This window comes from Pteropus medius, unplaced genomic scaffold (genome assembly GCF_902729225.1).
Source record: "Pteropus medius unplaced genomic scaffold, Ma_sr-lr_union100, whole genome shotgun sequence".
Lineage (NCBI taxonomy): Eukaryota > Metazoa > Chordata > Mammalia > Chiroptera > Pteropodidae > Pteropus > Pteropus medius.
Window position 1 is genome coordinate 1,680 of NW_024356397.1, and position 27,114 is coordinate 28,793.

Sequence of the window (27,114 nt, forward strand, 5' to 3'; positions counted from 1 at the left end):
ACCACATGATTACAAAAACAAAAACATTTTTTCCTTGTGGTGAGAACTTTTAGAATATACTCTCCTAGCAACTTTAAGATATACTACACAGTAGCATGAACTGTAGCCACGGTGCTGTGCACTGCATCCCCAGTGACACCGACAAAATAAGAGCTTTTAAGCTTTTGTTTGTGGGTTCTGTGGCCCCTACTTCGTTTAGAAACACACTAGATGATAGAACTCAAAACACATCTAACTTCTGCAAAACTTTTTGAGTTGAATGTCCTCTTGACTGCCCCCTTCACTTCGTTGTTCCTTAGGCTATAGATGATGGGGTTTAACATAGGAGTGATGACAGTGTAGGACAATGACACTAGCTTCTTGCTCTCAGGGGACTGGCTCGATTTGGGCTATAAGTACGTCAAGCTGGCTGTTCTATAGAAAAGGGATACCATAACGAGATGCGATGAACAAGTGTAGTATGCCTTTTGGCGACCAGTAGCAGAGGGCATCCTCAGGATAATTGCGATAATGCAGGTATAGGAAACCAAATTAGGGAAAAGGGAACCATAATAAATAGTTATATGGAAGCAAGTGTTTGTATTTCATACATGGTTGTATCCTGAGTGACTAGTTTCAACACTGGGGGACCATCACAAAAAAAGTGGTCTACAGTGTTTGGTCCACAGAAAGGAAGGGCCATCATCCAAGCTGTCTGTAGCATAGAGACAGGAACACCAGACATCCAAGAGCCCACAGCCATCCACAAGCATAAAGACCTATTCATTATGACGGAATAACGGAGAGGGTCACAGGTAGCTGCAAAGCGATCATAGAGAGGAGGAAACATTCAGAGCTGCCGAAGAAGAAGAAGAAGAACATCTGGGTACCACAGCCTATGAAAGAGATCATTTTCCTTGGAGACACTAGATCTTCTAGCATCTTCGGCACCATGACTAAGGTGAAACAGACTTCAAGAAGTGATAGGTTTCGAAGGAAAAAGTACATGGGCGTTTGAAGAACAGGATCCACACTGGTAACCGTGACAATAAGGAAGTTGCCCAACAAAGTGACTGTGTAGATGACCAGGAACAAAATAAAAAGGGAAACTTGCTTCTCAAGTTTGTTTGTAAAACCAAGAAGAATAAATTCAGTGACTCCGGTGTGATTTTCACAAATCATATTTTAGGCCCGTTTCTCTCTAAGAATCAATGTACGTACATCAAAGATATTCTTAAAATATAGATATCTCAAAAAATATCAATAAAATCCATAAATGCATCTCTGCTTTCAGTCAGCTTACCGTTCTATCTCTCTGAAGCAGAGGGAATGTTTACAATAAGAGAAAATCAAAGGAAAAGCAGTATTTTGCATGAATCCTACTAATTGCTCATCACCTAGGTGCAGTTCTCTCAGCAGTGGTCATAGTCTGCAGCTCATATTCTTCAGAGGCATGCTATTTTTCAGGATGAAGTAGAAAGAGTTTAGACTGAAAATAAAACAGAATAATCTGCTAATTTTATTATATTATTTTAAGTTATACTAAATTATTTATTTTATATTATTATTATATATAAAATAAATCTGGGGTGCAAAAAGATAAATTTGGGCTAGTTTGACTTTTCCAATGTTTAACTATATAAATTAAATGTTTAAATGTGGGGTGTATTTTCCACAATCATCTACTACATGCATACATATATACATATATATACGTGCACACGTTTATGTTTATATGAAACAGTAAATAAATATAAACAAACAAATAAACATAACATATACTATGATTTTGGTGTTTTTGTCTTCAGAGGACTGCTAATTTATATGATTTTTTGATACCATCTCTTGAACCATAATTTGACTTCACCAGGACCCCACTTCTTGGTATTCGTATAGTCACATCATTTGAGTTAGGCGTAAAAAAAAAAAAATTTTTTTTTGAATAAATATGACTTGCAAATAAATATGACTTCCAACTTGCAAATAAATATGACTTGCAAATAAATATGACTTGCAAATAAATATGACTTCCAACGGTCATCTCAATTCCTATCCATCAAAACAGTTCTGCTTACTACTATGTTGTGACTTCATTAAATTAACATTTATTAAGTGGAGCCTGGGGTGTAAAATGGTGAGCGTTGGTTCAACAAGAGACCACAAGAAACAGTGAAATAGTGAAGTTTATCACTCACAGGTCCAGGAGGAGCTATAAGGCACACCTCAAGGGGTCACACGGGGAAGTCAAGGCAAGGTACAGGCAGAGAGAGCAGGAAAAAACCTTGGGCACACGCCTTTATTAAGGTCTGAAGATGGAGTACTTTGGGGTTCCCTGGCTAAAGCTGGGTTGATCAATTCAAACCAAAAAGAGCAAGGTTTGGTATGCACTGCAGGGATTTAATCTAAGGGGTGCACGAGAGGAAGACTCTGGGAGGCGGAGAGACTGTTTATCACAAAAGCAGTTGTGGGAGTCATATCAGTAACTTAACATTCACTTTTGACTCTGCAGCCTGTTATCTCGGGTATGCACACAAGGGAGGACTTAATGTCAGTTTATGGCCCCTGCAGGACACTTGGCTACATAAATGGATGCCATTTCAGCTAAACTCTCAACAGAGTCAATCATCTTCCAACCTGCATGATCAGAAGTGGAAGCTTGTCACTTACTATTGTGTGTCCACTAAAAATCCCGTCATAAAAGTACAAATTCAACCATTATGAATTCAAACACTACATTTTATTTAGAGTAAATTATTTTACTCTACCAAAAGTAGACTTATACACATATTTTCTGTACAGTCTTATTAGCAAACATTAACAATCAGAGAAACCTATGTTGGAAAAAAATTATTCATAATGCTACATTGGAGCTGAGATGAATGATGTCTTTTATTTTTCAAATGTTAGGGTGAGGAATATTGAATAATTATTTTATAATACATTTTTCAAATTTAAATTCAGGAAAAAGTTTTACATTATTTTATAGTCCAAATTAGATTTAAAATAGATTTCCCCTCTAAAAATAAGGAACTAAATCCTCACAACCTATAGATCCATTTGGAAACAAGTGGCCCATGATTTATTTCTATTCTAAAGATACATACTTTGGTACTGTCTCACCTGTTTATTTTGTTTACTGGAAGTTCTCCAACCAGTGTCTTTAATAGCATAAGGAAAGAAACTCTGGTGATCGTAGGCTGTCAAGTCACTAGAAAATCCAGAATATTAAGTAACAGATGTTTTACAGATTGTGACTCCCTCACCATAATTGCAAAACTGCTTCAATACCATTCTCGTCATCAGTAATAGCAACATTATTCCTAATATATTTAACAAAAGTTATAAAACTTCACATGCATTATCATGCTCACCAGCATTCGCAACAATTTTAAACGTATGGCTCTAAAAATACTCCATCATTTGCCTTGATAAAAAAAGAATTTAAGAATTGATAAAGGTAAAGAGAACTTATTGTAGGCTGATAAACTTTAGTTTATCACTTCTCATTAAGCTCAGCCTTTTCTGAGGAAATAGACCATACTTTTCGTTTTGGCCAGCTTTCTCACAAGTACATATTTCTCTTAAAAATGATTATAGATCAATCCAATTACATCATCAGTATTTGGAATAGAACCTGAAGCTAAGATCATCATTAAATTTTTCTAACTGGAACAGCACTCTAATAACCCTAGATATAAATTAGTAAAAATTGGAAAGCAGATAACCCCAATATCTGAACTGAAAATACTTTGTAGGGTTATAATCTGCAGCATTTCTTAAATCACAACTATAGTTTTCCTGATGCTTTTCTTCAGCATTCTATAACTTTCTAGAGAGAAGGGTCTCATTGTTTTTTATTTCTTTTATTTTAATAAAGCATAAAGTTGTTCCTTTTTCCATAATTAAGCAAGTTCCCATATTAATTTTCACAGATGCGTAGAAAAAACTAGGTTATTAAAAAGCTTGAGGAAAGATCATAAAGAAATATCTTACCAAATAAAACCCCATATTCTTCTTTAATTAGACATTTAATGATTTTTTGAAAAGATAAGCATTATTTTGTAAAAATTGTTAACCGATCTGCCGATTATTTCAAATCTTCAGAATTAAGCAAATATCTTAGGCAGACTAAGCTGCTTTGCCTTGGCACCGAATGGTTGATATAAGTTAGTAACAACATTTAAAAGTGTGATTGACCTTGGGGAAATGATCCCCGGCACATTAGAAGGAACTCCTGTTAATTAAACACTGTTTTTATTTCATAAGGGAAAATATAGAATTTTCATGGAACTGTCTATATTTTCTTTAAGTCATAATGACTACAATTCGATATGTATTTCTTTTAATAGATATTTTGTAGTGGGTCTATTGGCACCATGGTCAAGTCCTTTGGGATTACAATTATTAAGATGTCAAAATTATGTGAGGAACATAGATTTTAATTTTCCCTATAAGATTTTTGTATTTTTTATAAGATATATTTTTATCCAATACTGTAAGAGACATTTGTACCATGTCTTTGAAACTTGCATGATATTGAATTTCATTTTTAATTTTTAAAATTGTATTTAAAACATACTTTTCCTAATAATGTTTTTTAAAATATTAAACACAAGTTAAACTGATAATTGACATGTATTTTGCTGTTGCCTTATGCCTTAGTTTGGCTATTGCTTTGTTTTACTATGAGAACATTGTAAACAATACCAAGATACATATTGTTCCATGTATGTATCTTGGTACTGTTCTTTCTTTTTTAATCCTTGGAATATTGTATCCTTGGAAAATCTAAGGCAATTTTAGTTTAGTAGATAGAGAGATAACATGATTCTTTGAAGTGTTTTGTAATGAGCTAACAAAACTACGAAAATCACTCCCTTTATTATATTTGTTGCAAAACCAACTCTTATAAATACATAAACTTAAAAGTTATAAATTAGCACTGTGGAAATGATTCCAAAGAATTCTAATTAAATCTTTGGAGAGCAAAAAGCTTTAAGGGCCCCAGGCGTTTAAGGTTAACCTATGCATGAGAAGGACAAGTAACAAACAGCTAAATAGGCAACTTCATTACTTCCTAATTTTATTTCCTTCTGAGAAAGAAGGAGGGAAACTTCCTACATTAGTGGAGGAAAGAAAAGAAAATTCTTTAATCCTTATTTTGGAAGTAAACTAAATTAGAATTGTGTTATGGTTTAAGATTCTTTTAAATCTTCGATTAGATTCATACACCTTTAAAATAAGTAAAACAAATCTCTAACCGTTTCCAGAAAAAGTTAAGGCATAAAATATATTCCATTTATCTTAATTCATATCTGTAACAAATAAATAACTATGCACCATACTAAAGGAAATATTCATAACATTGGGCAAGAAAAATCAAGGGAAAATGGTGCACAACTAAATCATGTATCAGGCTTTTGTTTTCAAAAATTTTAAATGAAAATTTTATAAGATCTCAGCAACAAGGGCATGAAAATCTCCAAATGTAAGGTAAAATTTCAATGAAGTTATTTCTGCATTATCTATTTCTAAATGAATATCAATCCTCCCTTCCCCCCATAAAAAAAGTCAAGTAAAATAGAGCTCAGTGTGCAGGTGCCCAATTGTTTCCCTAGAGTCGTCTAACTCTTTATCAAGCAATTCCTAAAGTCAGATTGTACAATGCATTCACTGACTATATATTACTGCCATCTTGTGGGTAGCTCATCCTAATCATTTTAGCTGAAAATTTATAATGTTACTACAATTTTGAATTTGCCTGGAAACAAATCAATGATTCCTACAGATATTTTGGGTCACCTGCTAAGTGGCAGGCACTGTGATAAGTAGTAAGTGCGAAGGATAAAATAGTCACAGATTCCCCTCTCAAAAAGATGATATTATTTGTAATTCTCACTTGATGAAATTCTTGTTGAGGGAGTAAAGAATGAAGACATGTCAGCAAGAGAAGCTGTTAGTGGCTAACGAAAAAAGGCAAAATATGAGCTTTGTCTAGGGTTTGGTCTGTAGATTTCAGTTTTAGAATTTAAAAATGTGAATTAATCCAGAGGATATCAAGCTCTTTGAGAATGGTGAACAAAAATTAAACTCTTCCAAAGGTGGTGTATAAATACTAAAGGTGTATAAAATACCAAGGGATATCTCGTTTTAACAGCCTGACTATTCCTGGCTAATAACCTGGAAGTTATATTTTGAAAGTCACATCATTTGAGGGAGTTAAAATAATATTTAGACTATTTGTTTAAAAAATAATATCATAGGAAACTGCATGAACCTTTGAGGTTTTTCATACAGGCTTTGGAAATTAATGCAGAACAGCCATGTTATGAGAACAGTGTACATCTCTTTTAAGATATAAGAAGATTTTTGTCTTCTGACTATAGTATCTTTGTTGCTCAGACAGCATTAAATAAATATGCAATTACTATGGAATTTCTCTTTAATACATTTATTATAAAAAAGAAATTAAATCATAACCATAGTAGTCAGGAGAGAGAGACAATTAAATGGATAGAGAAGAAACTACATATACAAATGTCTAAGGTGTGCATTGATATTCTGTTATGGATTCCCTAAATATATGATCTTAAATAAGGCAATTTAGTATTCCATTCCTTTTAACCAAAGTTGAGAATATTTTTGGTCTCACAGAAAAATCTGGAAGGTTAAAGTGAATAATTATGGTAAAGCATCTACTACAGTGATCTAGCATATTGCAGACAATAAGCAATTAGGTTTGATTTCCCCTGATAATACATTTCTGGTCTCATGGAAAGAGAGACCAGATAAGCACCAGTTCTACTAAGTTCTTGATAATAAAGCTAATATTTATGGAATCAAATAGCATTCTAAATGCTTTATATATTTCCTCCTTTAATTTTTACAACAGCTTAATGAAGAGTGAAGTATTTATATCACCACTTTATAGATGAAGACAAGGACACAAAGAAAGCTTAGTTATTGCCCAAAATCACAGTATTGAGAATCAGGGCAAATATTTAAGCAGTCTGATTTCATTTAGCAGTCTGCTAAATTATGTTAACTCTAATTTGATAACATAAACGATTTCCAAAATCATCAAGTCCTGATTCCTTTTCATTTAATAATTTTTGCCTCAATTAATCTTTCCTCTCATGTTTACTATAAGTAGCAAGAGATTTCTGTTCTTCGCTTGGAAATTTCCTCAACTAAATATCTAAGGCCACTATTTATAAGTTTTGTTTTCCACATAAGTGCAGGATACGATTCTGTTAAGCTTTCTAATACTGTATAACAAAGATATTCTTTCCTTCAGGTCCCAATAACATGCTCCTCATTTCTTTCTGTGCCTTTATTAGCAATACCTTTATTTTTTTTTTTTAAATCAGTAATGCTGTTAACATCCATACTTCTACTAGCAGTCTCTTCATGACTATTTGGGTATTTTTTAGGGTGATTTGGGGTGTTTTTTCACAATGCTTTACACCTTCTTCTGAGACTTTGTTGGCAGAATCTTTAACTTCATATTTCTTCTAACGGTCTCTTCAAGACAATCTAAACTCTTTCTACCATGCACCTCAAATTCTTCCAATCTCTGCCCATTGCCTGATACAAAAGCCACTTTGACATTTTAAAATATTTTGTATAGAAGCACCCCATTTCCAGAAACCAAAATCTGTATTAGATTTCTACAGTTCTCATTAAAAAATCACCACAAACTAAATGGCTTAAAACAACACAAATTTATTTTCTAACTATTCTGTAGGTCAGAAATCTGATATGATCCTCAATGGGCTAAAATCAAGATGTCACAGCACTGCATTTCTTTCTGGAGGCTGCAGAGGAGAATCTTTTTCTGGCTTCAAGAAGCCACTCACACTCCTTGGCTTGCAGCTCCCTTCCTTCATCTTCAGCATTGGATTTCTGACCCATCTTCCATTGTGATTTTTTTCTGAGCACCACCAAGAAAGTTGTCCATTTCTAAGGACTAATAGGATTAGTTTGGGCCCACTCAGATTGTTCAGGATAATCTCCCCATCTTTATAGGACTCTAAAATTAATTACATTGAAAAATCACCTTTTTCCGTGTAAGGTAACATATTCACAGGTTTGGGGTATTAGGGCATGGACATCTTGGGGAGCCACTATTCTTTCTGCTATATTGATTCATCAACAAAGTTGATCTGGAATTCACAAAATTTCTACTTAAAGTGAAATTCTTATACTTATTTTTAATAATAACAAAAAATGACTTAACTATACATCCTGAGAATCCAGAAAACAACACCAGATTAAGCTCTATGAAAATGGAAGGTGATAAATTATGAAGAAGACGGCAAAAATTAATGAAACAAAATATATGTAAAAAAGAGAGTATCAGTGAAGCCAATAGTGAATCTTTGAAAAGAATTAAAACTTAACAATTCTCTGGCAAGATGTACTAAGAAAATAAACTGAGGAACAAATAACCTAAATAAAAATTAAGTAAAAGATACCTCTCTTTGGGTTTTCTAGATTAAAAAAAAAAAAAGTCAAATAAATGTTAACAATGTAGACAAATAGAATTTTAAAATCCTAGGAATAAAATGAAATTGACTAAAGCTGACTCAAGAACAAATTAAAAACTGTATTAGCAAACAATGATTTTAAAAAAATGAATCTATAGTCAAAAAGAATTCCACAAAAAATATAAACCCAGATTTTTTGCCAGAAAATTCTACCAATTAAGGATAAAAAAAAATAAAGTCTTTCACAAACTTTTTTTGTGTGTAAATAACAGAAGAGATGTTAGTATTCCAAATTTATTTTATCAAGCCAAATCACTATTAAGATCTAAACCCAATATCTGTTTACACAATTTATATCATCTATTTCACCAAAATTTATATAGAAGAGAGAGCAGAGGACAATTAAAAGGAAAAGTACTATACAGGCTGATATTCAGTGAGCCAGCCTGACTTTGAGCCCCAATCTTTGTATGTATAATACCTTGGGAAATTACTTAACAAATCCACCTTTAAGTTTCCTGATGTCTATAATGGGGCTACCAGTAATAACTCTTTCAGTGAGTTAGAGTAAAAATTACATGACGTTATATATACAAGTTGTCAAACATGTATCTGTCAAGAGGGGAGAGGGTTTAGGGACTGGGAGAATGGGGTGAAGAGTTAAAGAAGTAAAATTTAGTAGTTGATAGATGGTCACAGGAATGGGGAGCACAACATAGGGAATGCAGTTAGCATTAATGTAATGGCCAGGTGGAGAGCCAGAGGAGAGAAAGAGCAATTAGGGGGATCATTTTATAAACTATATAAATGTCTAACCAATGTACTGTATACTCGAAACTAATAAAATAATTTTTTTAAAAAGGTAAACACTAAAAACATTAGCTACTATTATTAGCCATATATTATAACTACTACTACTATTACTACTACTATTACTACAACTACTACTACAATGATTATCTTAATACTCTTGCAAGTGATGGGTGACTTTAAGCTCTCAACCAAAAAAAAAGAAGGAAGGGTTTTAGAATGACATTACAGTAAGTCCTTACCTCAAATCAAACTATAAGTTCAAGAAGCACAGGTCTTAATATGATAAACATGTTTGTAATTTTTCTACTCTGAGATGCTCATAGTTTTTTTAATACTTTAATACAAAAATTAAAACAAAGTTTACGCTATTCTATTTCCAAAATGAAGAAGAGGGAGCTTTGTTTTAGATGACTCCTTCACATGAGCTATTAAACGTGCTCATGGTTCTCCATCTTAAAAACATAGTGAATAACAATAATAAATAATCTTGTTCTATCCTTTCTTTTCCTCAAGGTGTCACCACCCTGTTTTCTCTCCCTCTTCATGACCACATTTCTCCAATACATTGCTCCCATTGGTTTCTTTCATTTCTTAACTTCTATTTATTCATAAATAACTTCAATCTGGTGCATGTTCTTACCTCTCTTTCAAAATTGTTTTTTCTGAGGTCATCAATGGCCAATGCGATGCTAAAAATCACCAGATAACTCAAAACTAGTTTTTTCTCAACTTCTCAGGAATATTTTACACACTTAACCACTCCCTTCTTAAATACTCTTTCCTTGCCTTGGAAAATACCACATTGCCATGATCCACTCATTCATCTCAAGCTTTATTTTTTTCTAGGACTACTCACAAACTCATGTTACATGGGATTAAAGAAAGGCATGAGAAGTCATCATGGGATCTAGAGTCCATATTTTATTATTATTGCTGGCACTGTTCATTCTCATCTGATCATTATCTACCAAAAATGCCCTTTTACCAACTCGTTCCGGTCAAAGCAAATGTGCAGCAACTTGAAAGGATTTAGACTTCTCTCTTTTTTGTAAATAAATTAATTAACTAATTAAGTAATTAATTTTTTTATGGTATCGTTGGTTAACGAAATCCAATAAGTTTCAACTATACATTTTAACAGTAAGGCTTATATATATATATACACTATTTGTTCATCTCCCATAGTTAGATTTCTTTTTGTTACCACATATTTGACCCCTTTTACTCCATCCAACTCCCCCCTTTCTCCTTCTCCCTATCTTCTGGTAACCGCTAGTCTATTTTCCATGTCCATGAGTCTCTGTTTGTCCTGCTCATTTGTTGCTTTTAGGTTTATATCCCACATATAAGTGATATCATGTGATTTTCAGCTTTTTCTGTCTGGCTTATTTCACTTAGCGTGATTTTGACTTCTCTCTCTTAATAAATATCCTACATCTAACCATATAATCATATTTTTTTTAATACTGTAAACTAGATTGAGAAATACTCAACACAGTCCAGATGCACATTAAAGAAATGCAGTATCCACTTTGGTTTGGTTTGGTTTGTTAATATTTTACTATAAAAACATATCAAAGTTAGACACGGGTTGTTTTCATGTTTTATATTTCAGTGCTGGCTATTGTGAATAATGCTGCAATGAACATGAAGCATAGACACTGATTTTTGGGACACTGATTTTATTTCCTTCAGATGTATACCTAGAAATGGGATTGCTGGATCCTACGAGAGTTCTATTTTTAGTTTTTAGAGGAATCTCCAAACTGTTTTCCATAATGGTTGTACTAATTCAAATTTTTACTAACACTATATAAGAGTTCCCTTTCTCCACATCCTTGCCAGCACTTGTTACTTATCTTTTTTATAATAACCACCCTAATGAATGTGAGGTGATGTCAAAGTAGTTTTGATTTGCATGTCTCTGATAGTTAGTGATGTTGAGCATCTTTTCATGTACCCATTGTTCATTTGCATATGTTCTCTGGAAAAATATCTATTCAGGTCCTCTGTCCATTGTTAAATCAGATTATTTGTTTTTTGCTATTGAGTTGCATGAGTTCATTATATTTTGTGTGTATTAAACCCTTATTAGATATATGGTTTGCAAATAGTTTCTCCCATTCCACAAGTTGTCTTTTCATTTTGTTGATCATATCCTTCACTGTGCAAACACTTTCCTGTTTAATGTAGGCCCGTTTGTTTACTTTTGCTTCTGTTGCCTATGCTGTTGGAGTAACGTCCAAAATTCATGCCAATTGGCTAAAGAAGCTGTGGTACATATATACAATGGAATATTACTCAGCCATAAGAGGAGATGAAATACTTTTTGCAACAACATGGATCGACCTTGTTGCAACAACATGGATCGACCATTTGCAACAACATGGATTGACCTTGAAATAATCATACTAAGCGAAATAAGCTAAACAAAAGAAGTTGAAAATTACATATGTGGGATATAAACCTAAAAGCAACAAATGAACAGGACAAACAAACAGAGACTCATGGACATGGACTATAGACTAGCGGTTACCAGAGGATGGGGGAGGTAGACGGGGGCAAGATTTAAATCATTTCTTCAATTAAAATAAATAAATAAATAAAAATTTTAAATAAATAGATAAAAATAAAAATAAAATTCATGGCCAAGACCGATGTCAAAGAGGAATATTATTCAGCAATAAAAAGAAGAAAATTCTGCCATTTTTGACCAGAGAGAATTCCAGCCATCTGGGTGAGACAGAAGGAGACTGAACCCCTAGACTTCCCTTTGAAAGACCCAGGCAAAGGCTTTCCTACTTGCGAACACTCACCCGGGACACCAGCGGTTGGTCAGAGGCTCACGCAGGATTCATTCTGAGAAAGTCTGCATTACCTGGTGTCAGAATGAGTGCTAGAAAGGCAGCCACCATTGTGCCTTAGTCCAGCCCCACTACAGGGTAATCTATACACAAGGCCGGCTTGATTGTGCAGACCCGTTCCACAGAGCCACTAAGAAGCTCTGATCAGAGGGGATCAGCCCATCTGCCCAACCTGTAGATTGCCCCGGGAAGTTGTTGCTGGATGGCTGCCAAGCCCTGCTCCAATTCAGGGCCATGCATTCACAGCTAGCAACCAGCATTGCGAGAAGCGTTTCCAATCTCTGCAACAGAAGCCACCTCTGTGAGCCACATTTCTATTCCCAGGGGACGACCAGGTCTGTGAGCCACATTTTGGAGGTAGGGACAGGCAGATCACTGCTGCCAACACGAACTTGGGCAGATATTGGGGTCCTGTGAGCCAGTCCCAGACAGCAGCTGGTCTTGCTGTGACCTGGAAATTCTGCGAGAACTTGCGAACAGTTACCAAATTTGCAGCAAGATTGAGGCTGTATTGATCTGATTGCCATTGTTTCTCCGAGACCCCACCCCACCCTACCCACAAATTGCCCCAGGTGGCCCATTGACAGTGAAGCGCCACAGCCCTGCCCCTCCCCTCTGCTGACTTCCTAATCTACACGGGCAACAAACTTTGGCTGGCACTGGGTGGGCACTGCATGGAAATCAACTGCAGGCAGACATTTGCTGCCTGCAAGAGTTGCAATATTGAGTCCAGGGATCACAGGGGTCTATGGAACTGCCCCTGATGACAGCTGGTCTCACTGTGATCTGTGTCTACAACAGGAACTCCCAGGCACAGAAGATGAAGCAAAACTGAGACTATATTGGCCGAATGGACCCTGTATCCCTGAGATCACGCTTCACCCAAGCCACAAAGTGCCTGTAGCCCATTGACAAGCAACCTCTAGTGCCCTGCTTGGCTCTGGAGTTGTGCAGTTAGCACAGGCAAAAGACCTTGGCTAGCGCAGTGAGTGTGTTTTGAGGCAAACAGTTGTGGACAGACCACTGCTGCCTGTATGAGCTGCAATATCTCTTATGGGGATTGGAGGGGTCTGTACTGGCTTGATAGTCCTTGACTCCCTGAGCTCCTGCCACATCCAGTACACAAAGTGCCTGCTGCACTTTGATAAGTAGCTGCCCCTATTCTGGAGTAGTGCATTTAGGCCCAGGGTGGGCAGCAGTTGACCTTGCTACGAGTGGAAACTTGTACAGAAGCCACAGAGACAGTGTTGGCAAGTAACCTGATACTGCAGTGGCAGGGGGAAATTTACTCAATAGATCCAGGAGACTCCCAGGGCCTCTGCACCACCCAACACGCATATCACGCAGAGTCTCATCCAGTTTCAGAGACTTATAGGCAATTGATAGGCAGTATCAGGCCTTGTGGAGCACTGGCCCTCTGCTAAACTGCCACAGGTCAGGGACGGGGATAACCGAGTGCTGCCTATAGCGTTGTCTCTTCCACTTACCCATAGATCCAACATAGGCAACAACCTTCAGCGATCGCTTTGTAGTTTCCACTGGGTAGCCCTGAGCAATCAAAAGTAGTGGCTGATCTTGGCCTATGGGGAAGCCCCAGCCAAGGGGCCACAAAACTAACACATCTGGAGGCTGGCACCAGACCACAAGGGAGCAACTCCTGACTAGTTACATTAGCGATACACACAAAGAGTGATTGCAATAAGTACACAAGCCTGCTAGGGCAAATCCCACTCAGTGAGGTCAGCCCCCACACAACAACTCTTATCCTGAGGGTGCAGCCAATTCCCACAATTAGTAAGCCTGAACGTTAATCCACCTCTGATCTACTAACAACAGTAAAGGCTTGGCAACAACAGAAGATCTCACACAACCCACACAAAGGTCATATGCAGCGCTCCCGGCACAAGAGATCAGGGAGAGTGCACCACAGGGCCACGCAGACACCTTCACATTAGGCCATCTGGCCAAGGCTGAGAGACAAAACAAATATTCCTGACACAGAAACAAAAACAGAGAGGCTAATAAAATGAGAAAACAAAGAAACATGCCACAAATGAAATAAGAGGAGAAAACTCCAAGAAATAAGTTAAATGAAATGGAGGCAAGCAACCTACCAGAGACAGAGTTCAGAATAACGGTTATAAGGATGCTCAACAAACTTATAGAGAGAATAAATGAGCACAATGAGAACCTCAACAGAGAAACAGTAAACGTTAAAAAGGACATAGAAAGTATAAAAAAGAACCAGACAGAAATGAGAAATATAATAACCGAAGTGAAGAATACACTACAAGGATTCAACAGTAGATTGGATGAAGCAGAAGATCGACTCAGTGAATTGGAAGACAAGGTAGCTGAATACACCCAATCAGAACAACAAAAAGAAAAAAGAATTAAAAGACAGTTTAGGAGACCTCTGGGACAACATGACGCATAACAATATCCAAATCATAGGAGTACCTAAAGAGGAAGAGAGAGAGCAAGGGATTGTGAATATAAAGAAATAATGACAGAAAACTTTCCTAACCTGGCAAAGGAATTAGAAATTAGACATACAAGTTCAGGAAGCACAAAGAGTACCAAACAAGAGGAATTCAAACAGACCTACACCAAGACACATCATAATTAAAATGCCAAAAATCAAAGACAAAGAGAGAATCTTAAAAGCAGCAAGAGAAAAGAAGCTGGTTACTTACAAGGGTACCCCTATAAGAATATCTGCTGACTTTTCAATGGAAACTTTGCAGGCCAGAAGGAATGGCAAGAAATATTCAAAGTTATGAAAAACAAGAATCTACAACCATGGATACTCTACCCAGCAAGGTTTTCGATTAAAATGGAAGGTGAGATAAAGAGCTTCCCAGACAGGAAAAGGCTTAAGGAATTCATCACCAACAAGCCAGCATTACAAGAAATGTTAAAGACTTTTCTGTAAAGAGAGAAGGGGTAAAAAAGAAAATAGAAATAACAAATATGAATAATAAAATGACAGTAACAACATACCTATCAGTAATCACTTTAAATGTAAATGGATTAAATGCTACAATCAAAATACATAGGGTAACTAAATGGATAAGAAAACGAGACCCATGCATATGCTGTCTACAAGAGACTCACTTCGGATCAAATGACACTCACAGACTGAAAGTAAAGGGATGGAAAAAGATATTTCACATAAATGGAAATGAAAAAAAAAGCTGAGGTAACTATATTAGATAAAATAGACTTTAAAACAAAGGCTATAATAAAAGATAAAAAAAAGGGGGGGCATTACATAATAATAAAGGGAACAATAAATCAAGAGGACATAACCCTAGTAAACACATATGCACCCAACATAGGAGCACCTATATATAAAAAGCAATTATTAACTGACATAAAAGGAAAGATCAATAGTAATACACTCATAGTAGGAGACTTTAACACCCTCATTGACACCTGAAATAACTGAATCTGAAAACAAACCAACAAACAAAAAAACAAAAAAAAAACAAAAAAAATATAATAAATGAATGCAAGAAAGAGCAGTTTCTTTGAGAAGGTTAATAACATTGACAAACCCCTGGCTAGACACACTAAAGAAAAAAGAGAAAGGACAGAAATGAACAAAATCAGGGATGAACAAGATGAAAATACAACAGACACCACAGAAATACAGAGGATCATACAAGAATACTATGAAAAAGTATATAACCCCAAATTTAATAACATAGAAGATATGGATCAGTACTTTAAAAATACAATCTTCCTAGACTGAATAGAGAACTGGAAAATCTAAATAGACTGATCAGCAGTATGGAAATTGAAACAATCATAAAAAACCTACCAAAAAGTAAAAGTCCAGGACCAGATGGCTTCACCAGTGAATTCTACCCAACATTCGAAGAAGATTTAAAACCTGCTCTCCTCAAACTCTTTCAAAAAATCAAAGAGGAGGCAATCCTTCCCAACTTGTTTTATGAGGCCAATATCACTCTGATACCAAAACCCGATAATGAGAACACACGAAAAAGAAAACTACAGACAGCTATCTCTCATGAACACAGATGTAAAAATCCTAAATAAAATACTTGCGAACTGAATACAGCAACATATTAAAAGGATTATAGACCATGATCAAGGGGGCTTCATCCCAGGGGCACAAGGATGGTTCAACATATGCAAATCGATTAATGTGATATACACCACATGAACATATTAAAAAATAAGAATCATTAGATCATATCAATAGATGCAGACAAAGTCTTCGACGACATACAGCAATCAATTGTGATCAAAACACTAAAAAAGTCAGTATACAAGGAAAGTACCTTAACATAATAAAGGTCACATATGACAAACCCTCAGCCTACATTATACTTCATGGTGAAAAACTAAAAACCTTCCCTCTAAGATCAGGAACGAGGCAAAGCTGTCCACTATTGCCATTGTTATTCAACATAACATTAGAGGTCCTAGCAAGTGCAATCAGGCAAGAGAAATATATAAAAGGCATCCAAATAGGAGACGAAGAAGTTAAACTGTCAATATTTGCGGATGACATGATTCTCTGTATAGAAAACCCTAGAGACTTCACAAGAACACTACTAGAAACAATAAGCAAATACAGTAAAGTCTCTGGATACAAAATCAATATTCAAAAATCCATAGCATTCCTATACTCTAATAATGAAGTGTCAGAAAAAGAAGTGGAAAAAATAATTCCTTTTGCCATTGCAACAAAAAGAATAAACACCTAGGAATAAATCTAACAAAATATGTGAAGGACCTCTATAATGAAAACTACAAGACCCTATTAAAAGAAATTGAAGAAGATACAGAGAAATGGAAATATATTCCATGTTCTTGGATTAAAGAATCAACATAGTTAAAATGACCATATTACCTAAAGCATTATACAGATTTAATGCAATCCCCATCAAAATCCCATCGGCATTTTTTTAAAGAAATAGAACAAAAAAAAATCATCAGAATTGCATGGAAGCACAAAAGACCCAGAACTGCCAAAGCCATCCTGAGAAAAAAGAACGAGGCTGGAGGCATCACTCTGCCCGACTTCAAATTATACTGCAAAGCAACAGTAATCAAAACAGCATGGTATTGGCAGAAAAACAGACCCACGGACCAGTGGAACAGAATCAAGAGTCCAGAAGTGAACCCATATTTATACGGGCAAACAGTTTTTGACAAAAAAGCCAAAAATATACAATGGAGAAAGGAAAGCCTCTTCAATAATGGTGCTGGGAAAACTGGAAAGCCACCTGCCAAAGAATGAAACTAGACTCTTGTCTATCACCACACACCAAAATTAACTCAAAATGGATTAAGGACCTGAATATAAGACCTGAAACAATAAAATGCATAGAAAACACATAGGGACTAAACTCATGGACTTTGGAGTTAAAGAGGGTTTTATGAATTTGACCTCAAACGCAAGGGAAGTAGAAGCAAAAATAAATGAATGGGACTACATCAAACTAAAAAGCTTCTGCTCAGCAAAAGAAACCGTCAACGAGGTAAAGAGACAACCATCCAAATGGGAAAATATATTTGCAAGCAATGCCTCTGATAAGGGCCTAATATCTAAAATATACAAAGAACTCATATGACTCAGCAACAACAAAAATCAAACGATCCAAAAAATGGGCAGAGGACTTGAACAGACACTTCCCCTTAGAGGACATACAAATGGTCAACAAATATATGAAAAGATGCTTAACATCGCTAGCTATTAGGGGAATGCAAATCAAAAACCACAATGAGATACCATCTCACACCTGTTAGAATAGCTATCATCAACAGGACAAGTAATAACGAATGTTGGAGAGGATGCGGAGAAAAAGGAACCCTTATACCCTGTTGGTAGGACTGTAAATTGGTACAACCACTATGGAAAACAGAATGGAGGTTCCTCAAAAAACTAAGAATTGATCTCCCATATGATCCAGCAATCCCTTTCCTGGGTATTTACCACAAAGCCTTGAAAACCCATGTCAGAAAAGATACTTGCACACCGATGTCCATAGCAGCATTATTCACAGTGGCCAGGACATGGAAGCAGCCAAAGTGTCCTACAATAGATGATTGGCTAAAGCATCTGTGGTACATATATACAATAGAATATTACTCAGCCATAAGAAGAGATGAAATACTGTCATTTACAACAACATGGATGGACTTCAAGATAATCATGCTAAGTGAAATAAGCCAGATGGTAAAAGCTGAAAATCACATGATCTCACTTATATGTGGGATATAAACCTAAAAGCAAAAAACGAACAAGACAAACAGAGACTTATGGACATGGACAATAGACTAGTGGTTACCAGAGGGTAGGTAGGAGAGGGGAGGTAGGAAGTAGATCCAGTAAAATGGGTCATATATGTTGTGACAGAAAGAAATCTAACTATGGGAGATGAACACACAATGTAAATATATATATACCGTACTGTTAAAATGTACAGCTGAAACTTACCGGATTTCATTAACCAATGTTATTATAAATGATAATAATAATGATAATAATTAATTAAAAAGAAAAAAGATTTGGAAATAATAGGAAATAATTGAAATGAAAATAAAAATTGTTAAAATATAGTTTATATATATGTTAAACAGCTAATTGATATTTGAGACATTAATGCATCAACAGAAAATTCTCGATAAATTGTTTAGAATACAGTGTAGAAAGGCAAGATAATGAAAACATGAAAGAGCTCACAAGACACTTAATGTATAATGAGATGTTCTAACATATGTTTGGTTGGATATTAAGAGATAAATGCTGCTAATTTTCCATAATTGATGAAAGACACCAATTTACATTTTAAAGAAACCCGATAAATATTAAGCAAGTTTAATTTAAAAAAATATGAGTTGTATGCATTTTTTGTATATTTTGGTTATTGGCCTCATCAGAGATGTTGTTTGCAAATATCTTTGCCCATTCAGTTAGTTGCCTCTTTGTTTTGTTGATTTCATTTGCTGTGCAGGACTTTTTAGTTTGATGTAATCCCATTCAATTATATTTGCTTTTACTTCCCTTGACTTTGAGGTCAAATTCATAAAATCCTCTCTAAATCCAAGGTCCATGGCTTTAGTACCTATACTTTCTTCTATGCAATTTATTGTTTCAGGTCTTATATTTAGGTCTTTGATCCCTTCTGAGTTCATTTTGGTGTATGGTAACAGCATTATTCGTGGTGGTCAAGACATGGAAACAACCGAAATGCTCTTCGATAGATGATTGGATAAAGAAGACGTGGTACATATACACAATGAAATATTACTCAGCCATAAGAAGAGATGAAATATTGCCATTTGCAACAATGTGGATTGATCTTGAGATTATCATGCTAAGCAAAATAAGTTAGACAGAAAAAGTTGAGAACCATATGATTTCACTCATGTGTAAGATATAAAACCGAAAGCAACAAATGAACAAGACAAACAGAGACTCATGGACACAGACAACGGTTTACTGGGGAAGGTAGAGAAGGGTAAAAGGGGTCAAATATAAGATGACGGAGGAAACTCAACTTTGGGTGGTGAACAGACAATGCAATATACATATGATGTATTATAGAACTGTACATTTGAAAATAAAACCTATATAATTTTATTAACCAATGCCACCCCAACAATTTTAATTTTAAAACTACTTGACCTTAATCGAAGAAGTAGGATAAGAAAGAATTATCAGTGAGGTATGCATGGAGTAGAGATCTATAAAATAAGATTGCCCTCTGGCCCTCATTTTCCTTAAGGGAAATGCTGATTCAGAAGTGATGACTGAGAAACAGGAAAGCTTGGTGTGTTTTGAATGATTCCTGGATTAAGAGAGACAGAGATAGGGTGTAGCAGAGGAGAACTCAACACCTCTAGTTTTGAATTGAGAAACTCTAGTAGGCAGACTCTCACAGGTACTATAAAGTTTACCTTCAAATCATCTCAGTACATGCATTTGGATTGAAAATATCCTGAATTACTAAGGGCCTCTTGTGCCTGACAAAATCAAAACATATACATCTCTGGAGGAAGTATCATCCTCTTAAGCCGCAGTTTTTTTTCAATTGCACATCAAATGAGCAGACTAAAACTCTGTGGTGCTAGATTGATGCATTGGAGTGAACTTGTTATTATAGAAACAAATATAGGTATAAACATCTACATATGTATATGTGTGCATATATGTATATGTGTCTGTCTGTTTGGTCTATCTATCTATCTATCATCTATCATCTATCATCTATCTATTTATCATCTATCTATCTATCTATCTATCTATCTATCTATCTATCTATCTATCATCTCTCACCTCTGTGTATACATATATACCCTTGTGTATATTTTATATATATCTATATATGAAAACGTGCATACTTGCATGTGTAAGTGTGTGTATGTCTTAATATGTCTACTGCGAAAGTCCAGGAATGTCGTCCCTAGCAATAGTGAGTACATTTAGCACCCATAGCACCTAGATCTTGGTTTCAAAATAACTTTTCACTCCCCAAACCGGGACTTCTTGAAGAAATGACTGATAACAAGGTTGGCCCAGAAAAGGTTCAAGATGAGACTGGAGTACTTTGTGGTGCCAGGGAGTAAAGAAGCTCTCAAAAATTGGTGGGGCATGTCAAAAGTAAAAGGGAACAATTTTGAAGGGACTTACACCGGCCAAATCTGGAGCAATTTAGCGTCAATGATAATAATGAATAAAGATGGAAACTATGAGTGTCTAATGAGATAAAGTAATTAATTTGTAAATTGGAAGTTTTACAAAGATTGAGATAGTTACATAGTATTCAAAGTCTCTACATAAAATATTTAATAATTTTAAAAAATTAAAAAATTGCTTTATAGGAGAGAATCTTGTAAATACCCACATTAATTAAGAAATTTTTAAAAATTATTGATAATGGGAAAAATGAAATAGCGTGATCCCTGATAGGATTTTATGAGAAGACATCACCACTTTTGTAATATTCCTGCCAAAGGTTAATAAATTTAATGTAATCATGCAGAAACTTCAGACCAAAATAGAGGGATGTAATATATAATTTCTGGAAAACAATTTTTAACAATGTTCTTGAAAGTTAAGGATAGACTAGGAAACTAGTCCAAATTGAAAGACACTAAAGATATGACCATTAAGTGAAATGTGTAATTTTAAACTGTATTTTTTTTTATAAAGGAAAATTTTTAGACAATTAACAAAACTTTAATAGGGTTGGAGAATTACGTTAATAGTGTATCAATGTTAATGTTCTGATAATGATATTTGTGTTGTGCTTATCTAGTAGAATATTCTTTTTTTTTGTCATAGAATCTGTCATATTGAGTTATAGGTAGAGCATCAAATGCTTCAAGAATAAAAGATCTTCATTGTATATTTGTTGTTTTTCTTTATTATTTTTATATTGTAAAATAATGGGGAAACAGGGAAACATTTAAGTACTGCCTCCCCCATTCCAGTTTTGGGAATGAGTCACAATCAAATTAATGGATTCCTAACATATTGACTAATGAGAATGAGAGAGGTTCTTTTTTGGGGTAAACTCTCTTACTGGTAGCATTGGCCATATTTTCCCAGTAGAATATCTGATTTCTTGTTAGAATTAAGTATAGAATTTAAATTATTTCTAGTTATCTTTTGGGAGAGTATCCTTCAGTTTTGTAGTTAAGGCAGTTCACAGTGGTTTTATTTCCTTCTTTATTTGTTTTCCTCTTTTTTTTTTTTTCCATAATTGGTATGTCCTGTCATCAGTCTCCAGGGGGCATTTCTTTCCTCTTCTTATTTCATTTAATCCCCCTGTATATCTTATGAGCTAAATAATAAAACTATGGCTTTCATTGGCGTATGATTGGAAACAATAATTCTTTATTACAAAATTTGGGTTCTTTTCATCTGAGATATTTCCCAAAACTTCTCTTCATTTAGAGCACCGCATTTCATTTAAAAATATATGGAGATTATTTCTATTTAAATATATAGGAAAAAAACAAAAAATTAATCTTATCTGGCTAAAAAAAATGATTCAAGTTGAATTATCTGTAATATCTAGGTCCTACGATCTTAATGAGTGTGAATGAAAGTGAAAGATACTAGCAGATATATATAATTTCCAGATTGCATATCTGATTTGAATTCTTCTCCAGAAAAGCACTGAAATTAAATTTCTTCTTGAAATAACTGAATATTTTATAATATTAGAGAAGGAGATATTCATCATTTACTTTTGACACTTGCTTTTACCATATTCCCATAGAAGAGAACTTATATCAATATATCCTACTATGGTAAGTAATTTATAAATTGGAATAAATATCTAGATCATAAATAAAAGCAATTCTCATAGAAACAGATAACAGTTAAATGATTACCAGAGGGAAAAGGAGTGGGGAGGTAGATAAAGGGGATCAAATATACGGTGATTGAAGGAGATTTGACTTTGCTTGGTGAACACAATGCAACACAGATATGACGTATTATTGAATTGTACACTTGAAACCCACATAATTTTATTAACCAATGTCACCTCAATAAATTTTATTTAAAAAATACCTCAAAAAAAGAAAGGAAAAAAAGCAATTCTGCAAGTCCAAGTCAGGTAATATACACTGACTTTTGAATGGTTATATATTTTTCTGTTTTTGTGTAGATTGAATAGTCAAAAACTTCCTGATAAAATGCAACTGATTATAAAGACTGATATATTTGAAACTAAAGAGAAATAATAATTAAATGAAATAAGATAAAGGAACAATGGAGAAGTACCGCACTGGGACAAAATAATGGTATATGTTAGAGTATTTCTGCCATGGAGAAAATACATAACTGCTATTATTTCTATATGTTCCATATATTTAAAAAGCATTTTGATGAGCTAAGGATCTTTGAATAAACATTGCTAATTAACACTGGTATAATTATCTAGATGTTATACTTTTTCAATAATTTATAAAATATACATAGAAAATACGCTTTGAGTAATACTTTTTTATTTAAAACATTTAAACAGAATTCAGTTCATCTGGAAATGATCAGCTCTAATTTAAATTATCTTTCAAGTTTAATTAAAGAAAAAGAATTTAGTAGTGTAAAGATAATTGTGGCTTAAAAGGAATGTTTAGAGACAGCTTAGGTTGCTCTACTCTATAATTTTAGGCATCTGTCTTATCAAATTGGATCAATCTTTTAAACTTCTTTACATTTCAGAATGTTTTTTTCTTTGTCTGTAGATTTTTAAAATTAATGTTATTTCCACTTTTGGAGTTTTTTCCTATGTCTATACAATAGGACTCAAATTCGAAATGAGGAACCATTCAAGAGAGATAGAGTTCATTCTCCTGGGACTGACTGATGACCCACAACTGCAAATTGTGATTTTCATATTTCTCTTTCTAAATTATATATTTAGTGTGACAGGAAACTTATTCATCATCCTTCTTACCCTGCTGGATCCCCACCTCAAGACTCCTATGTATTTTTTTCTCCGAAATTTCTCCTTCTTGGAGGTTTCGCTGACAACAATCTGTATTCCCAGATTCCTGATAACCATCGTGACTAAAAACAAAATTATTTCCTACAATGGTTGCGCATCTCAGTTATTCTTTTTCCTCTTATTTGGAGTTACAGAATTTTACCTACTGGCTGCCATGTCTTTTGACCGTTATGTAGCAATCTGCAAACCCCTACATTACTCGATCATTATGAGCAATAAAATGTGCTACCAACTTGTACTCAGTTCATGGACAGCTGGCTTTCTGATTACCTTTCCTCCTTTAGTCTTGGGACTAAAACTGGAATTCTGTGCTTCCAAAGTCATTGATCATTTCATATGTGACACTTCTCCTGTGCTGCAGATTTCTTGCACAGATACTCATTTCCTAGAATTAGTTTCATTTGTCTCAGCTGTTGTAACACTTGTGGTCACATTGCTGTTAGTGATTATTTCCTATGCATATATTATCAAGACCATTCTAAAGATCCCTTCCACTCAGAAAAGAACAAAGGCTTTTTCCACTTGCTCTTCTCATATGATTGTAGTCTCCCTTACTTACGGTAGTTGTATTTTTATTTACATGAAGCCATCGGCAAAGGAAAGGGTGACTTTATCCAAAGGTGTAGCTGTTATCTATACCTCAGTTGCCCCTTTATTAAACCCTTTCATTTACACTCTAAGGAACCAGCAAGTGAAACAAGCCTTCAAGGATACACTCCAAAAGATTTTTTTTTCTTTCAAAAAATGAGGAAAATTTTTTACTTTAAAATTTTGGAGGGAAAAAGCAAACAAAAAAATTTTATTCATTTTTAAGTTCACTTAATCTGTCCTACAATTAACCTTCTCCTAACATTTTAGGCCAACATTTTAGCACAATGTACCTTTCTCCCTACTTCTCTTTATGATTATCCTTCCTTTCTGTGCTATAGTAAGAGTCCTCTTCAGGTTATCAACACAGACGTTGTCATTTACTCTGTAAGACATGGTACTGGACCTCGAAAAAATTATTTTAATTACATTAAAAAACTATTTTAATTACATTAATCATAAGAGATTTTATAGACATGAACGTAACAACATGCACTACTGGCTAATATCACAAGACTGATAATTCAGAGTGTAGACTTTTGAGACAGCCAGGATTTAAATCCAGACATACATGTTAGCCTGATCAAGTTCCTCATATTCTTTGTTGATAAGTTTCTCCAGTTATAAAATAGATAAAATAATAATAATTCTTATTTATAAGGTTATTATGAGAATGAAATGAGACAGTATCTATGAAGTGATTCTAGATCTGCATCTGGCCAAGACAGAGCTCTCGGTAAATGTTAGCTGCCTTTGGGGGAAAAGGTTGACTCCGCTGAGACAGTATTCAACCAGGCAAGAATAAAAGGTAGGCTTCAAATTAGCAAAAGCTTGTATGTTCTAAAATGTACCAGGAATTTATTTGGTAGGTCTATAGACCTGAAAATCTGGAGTGAATAGAATCACCTACCTGAGTAGCTTATTTAAATCACAGTTCATGATCTCATACCTAAAATATATTTTCAATTAACCTGGAGTGCAGTGTAGAAACATGGACTGTAAGTGATTCTGAGGCAGGTGGTTCAAATGAGAGTCTCTTTTTAAATCTAATACTCTATGTGATCAGATGTTTATTTTAGAATCTAAAATGTTTATTTTCAACCTAATACTCTATGTGATCGGATGTTTATTCTGTTAACTGTATTAGAATGCATTTTTAGATGTTAAGAGTCCAGAAGAAAAGTTGGAGAGCTGTTTTAAACTAAATGAGTTACCTGAGAGTTAAATTGTGATAGTGGCAAAGAATCTGAAGCTCTGGGAGATGGCTCCAAAGATATTCAGGAGAACGAACTGATAAATGAAAGGAGCTTTTTTAAAAAAATTAGTTGATTCTTCCTGGGACTTCCCCTCTGCTCACTCCTGCGTGTATTCACTCATATATTGAATGCCTCTTTTAAAAGGAGTGGTATCGAAATTCTGTCCGATTGTAAAAATAACCTACAAAGAAATCACTAAAATATGTAGAGTTTTGTACTGGCTATAACAAGCCATCAGAGAAATATGAGTAAAAAATCATTAAGGTATTTGATGGTATAATGATTATCCATGTGGCCCTGAAGAGATATAATTTAAATTCAGGTTTGTGTTCTGACCCATTTTATAACTCTTAAGCCTACAGTTTTCCATCTGCTTTTCTATGGCATATAGAAGGGAGCGAACCTATGTTATTATATTCAAAGCCCTGAAAGCCTCCATCCACACAGAGTTTACTTTCCAATAAGCTCTTAAAAAATTATTAGACCCTTATTGGACATGTGATTTATAAATATTATTTTGTTTTCTTTAGGTTGTCTTTTTACTTTCCTGAAAGGACTCTTTGATTACAAAAGTTATAATTTGGATGAAGTCAAATTTATCTATTTTTTCTTTCATTGCTTGTGCTTTTGGTGTCATATTTAAGACATTATTGCCTAATATAAGGTTACAAAGATCTATCCCTAGGATTTCTTCTAAGATATTTATAGTTTTTGTTCTCATATTAAGGTCTTTGATTTTTTTTTTTTGACTTGATTTTTTGTATGTGGTGCCAGGTGGTGATAAAAGTTTTCTCTGGCATGTAGATATTCAGTTATCTCAACATAATTTATTGAAAAGATTATTATTTCCCCATTGAATAATCTTGGCAACCTTGTTATAAATCTATTGAAAAAAAAAATCTATTGACCATAAATAGATGGTTCTATCATAAGACTTTCAATTCTATTCCATTGATCTATTAATTGTTATGACAGTATCAGGCCATCTTGATTACTGTAGCTTTATAGTAATTTTGAAATTGGAAAGTGTGACTATTTCTTTTTGTCTCTCTTTTTCAGTATTGCTTTGGCTGTTCAGGGTTCCCAGAAATTCCATATATCTTTTAAGATTAGCTTGCCCACTGATACAAAAAGAGCAATTAGAATTTTTATAGGAATTACATCGAAACTGTAGATCAGCCTGGGAAGTATCACCATCTTAAATAACAATGTTAAGTCTATTATCCATAAACATGAATGTCTTTTCATACTGTCTTTAATGTCTTTTTAAAAAGTTTCATCATTTTCTTTGTACAAGTATTATACTTCCTTAATTAAATTTATATGAACACTTATAGCTGAACAATAAAAGGACCAAAAACTCAAAACATAGGCAAATGACTTGAGTGTACATTTCTCCAAAGAAGATATATAAAGGGTAAAAAGCACATGAAAAGACGCTTAAATCAGTAGTCATAGGGAAATGCAAATCAAAAACCACAAGGACATGACACTTCATAGCTGCTGGGATAGGTTGTAATATGTAATAACAAGCATTACTGATGATCTACAGAAATTAGAACCCTCATACATTTCTGGTGGGAATGTAAAATAGTGTAGTTAATGTAAAAACAGTTAGGCA

General features: G+C 34.5%; 2 protein-coding genes across 2 annotated transcripts; one reads left to right on the forward strand and one right to left on the reverse strand.

Moving 5' to 3' along the window:
- Positions 1-220: 220 nt before the first annotated feature.
- OR10A7 (olfactory receptor family 10 subfamily A member 7) lies at positions 221-1,161 on the reverse strand. Its single transcript, XM_039862207.1, is given in 4 exon segments — positions 221-256; positions 258-532; positions 535-816; positions 819-1,161. Coding segments are annotated over 4 exon segments (936 nt in total).
- A 22,297-nt stretch (positions 1,162-23,458) lies between these two features.
- LOC120602132 (olfactory receptor 6C6-like) lies at positions 23,459-24,397 on the forward strand. The gene has a single exon (XM_039862103.1). It carries the CDS (start codon positions 23,459-23,461, stop codon positions 24,395-24,397), a length of 939 nt encoding a protein of 312 aa, XP_039718037.1.
- Positions 24,398-27,114: the final 2,717 nt, after the last annotated feature.

What these genes read in the sequence shown, in the direction of transcription:
- LOC120602132 (XM_039862103.1), top strand. Translation starts at nt 23,459, where the DNA reads ATGAGGAACCATTCAAGAGAGATAGAGTTCATTCTCCTGGGACTGACT.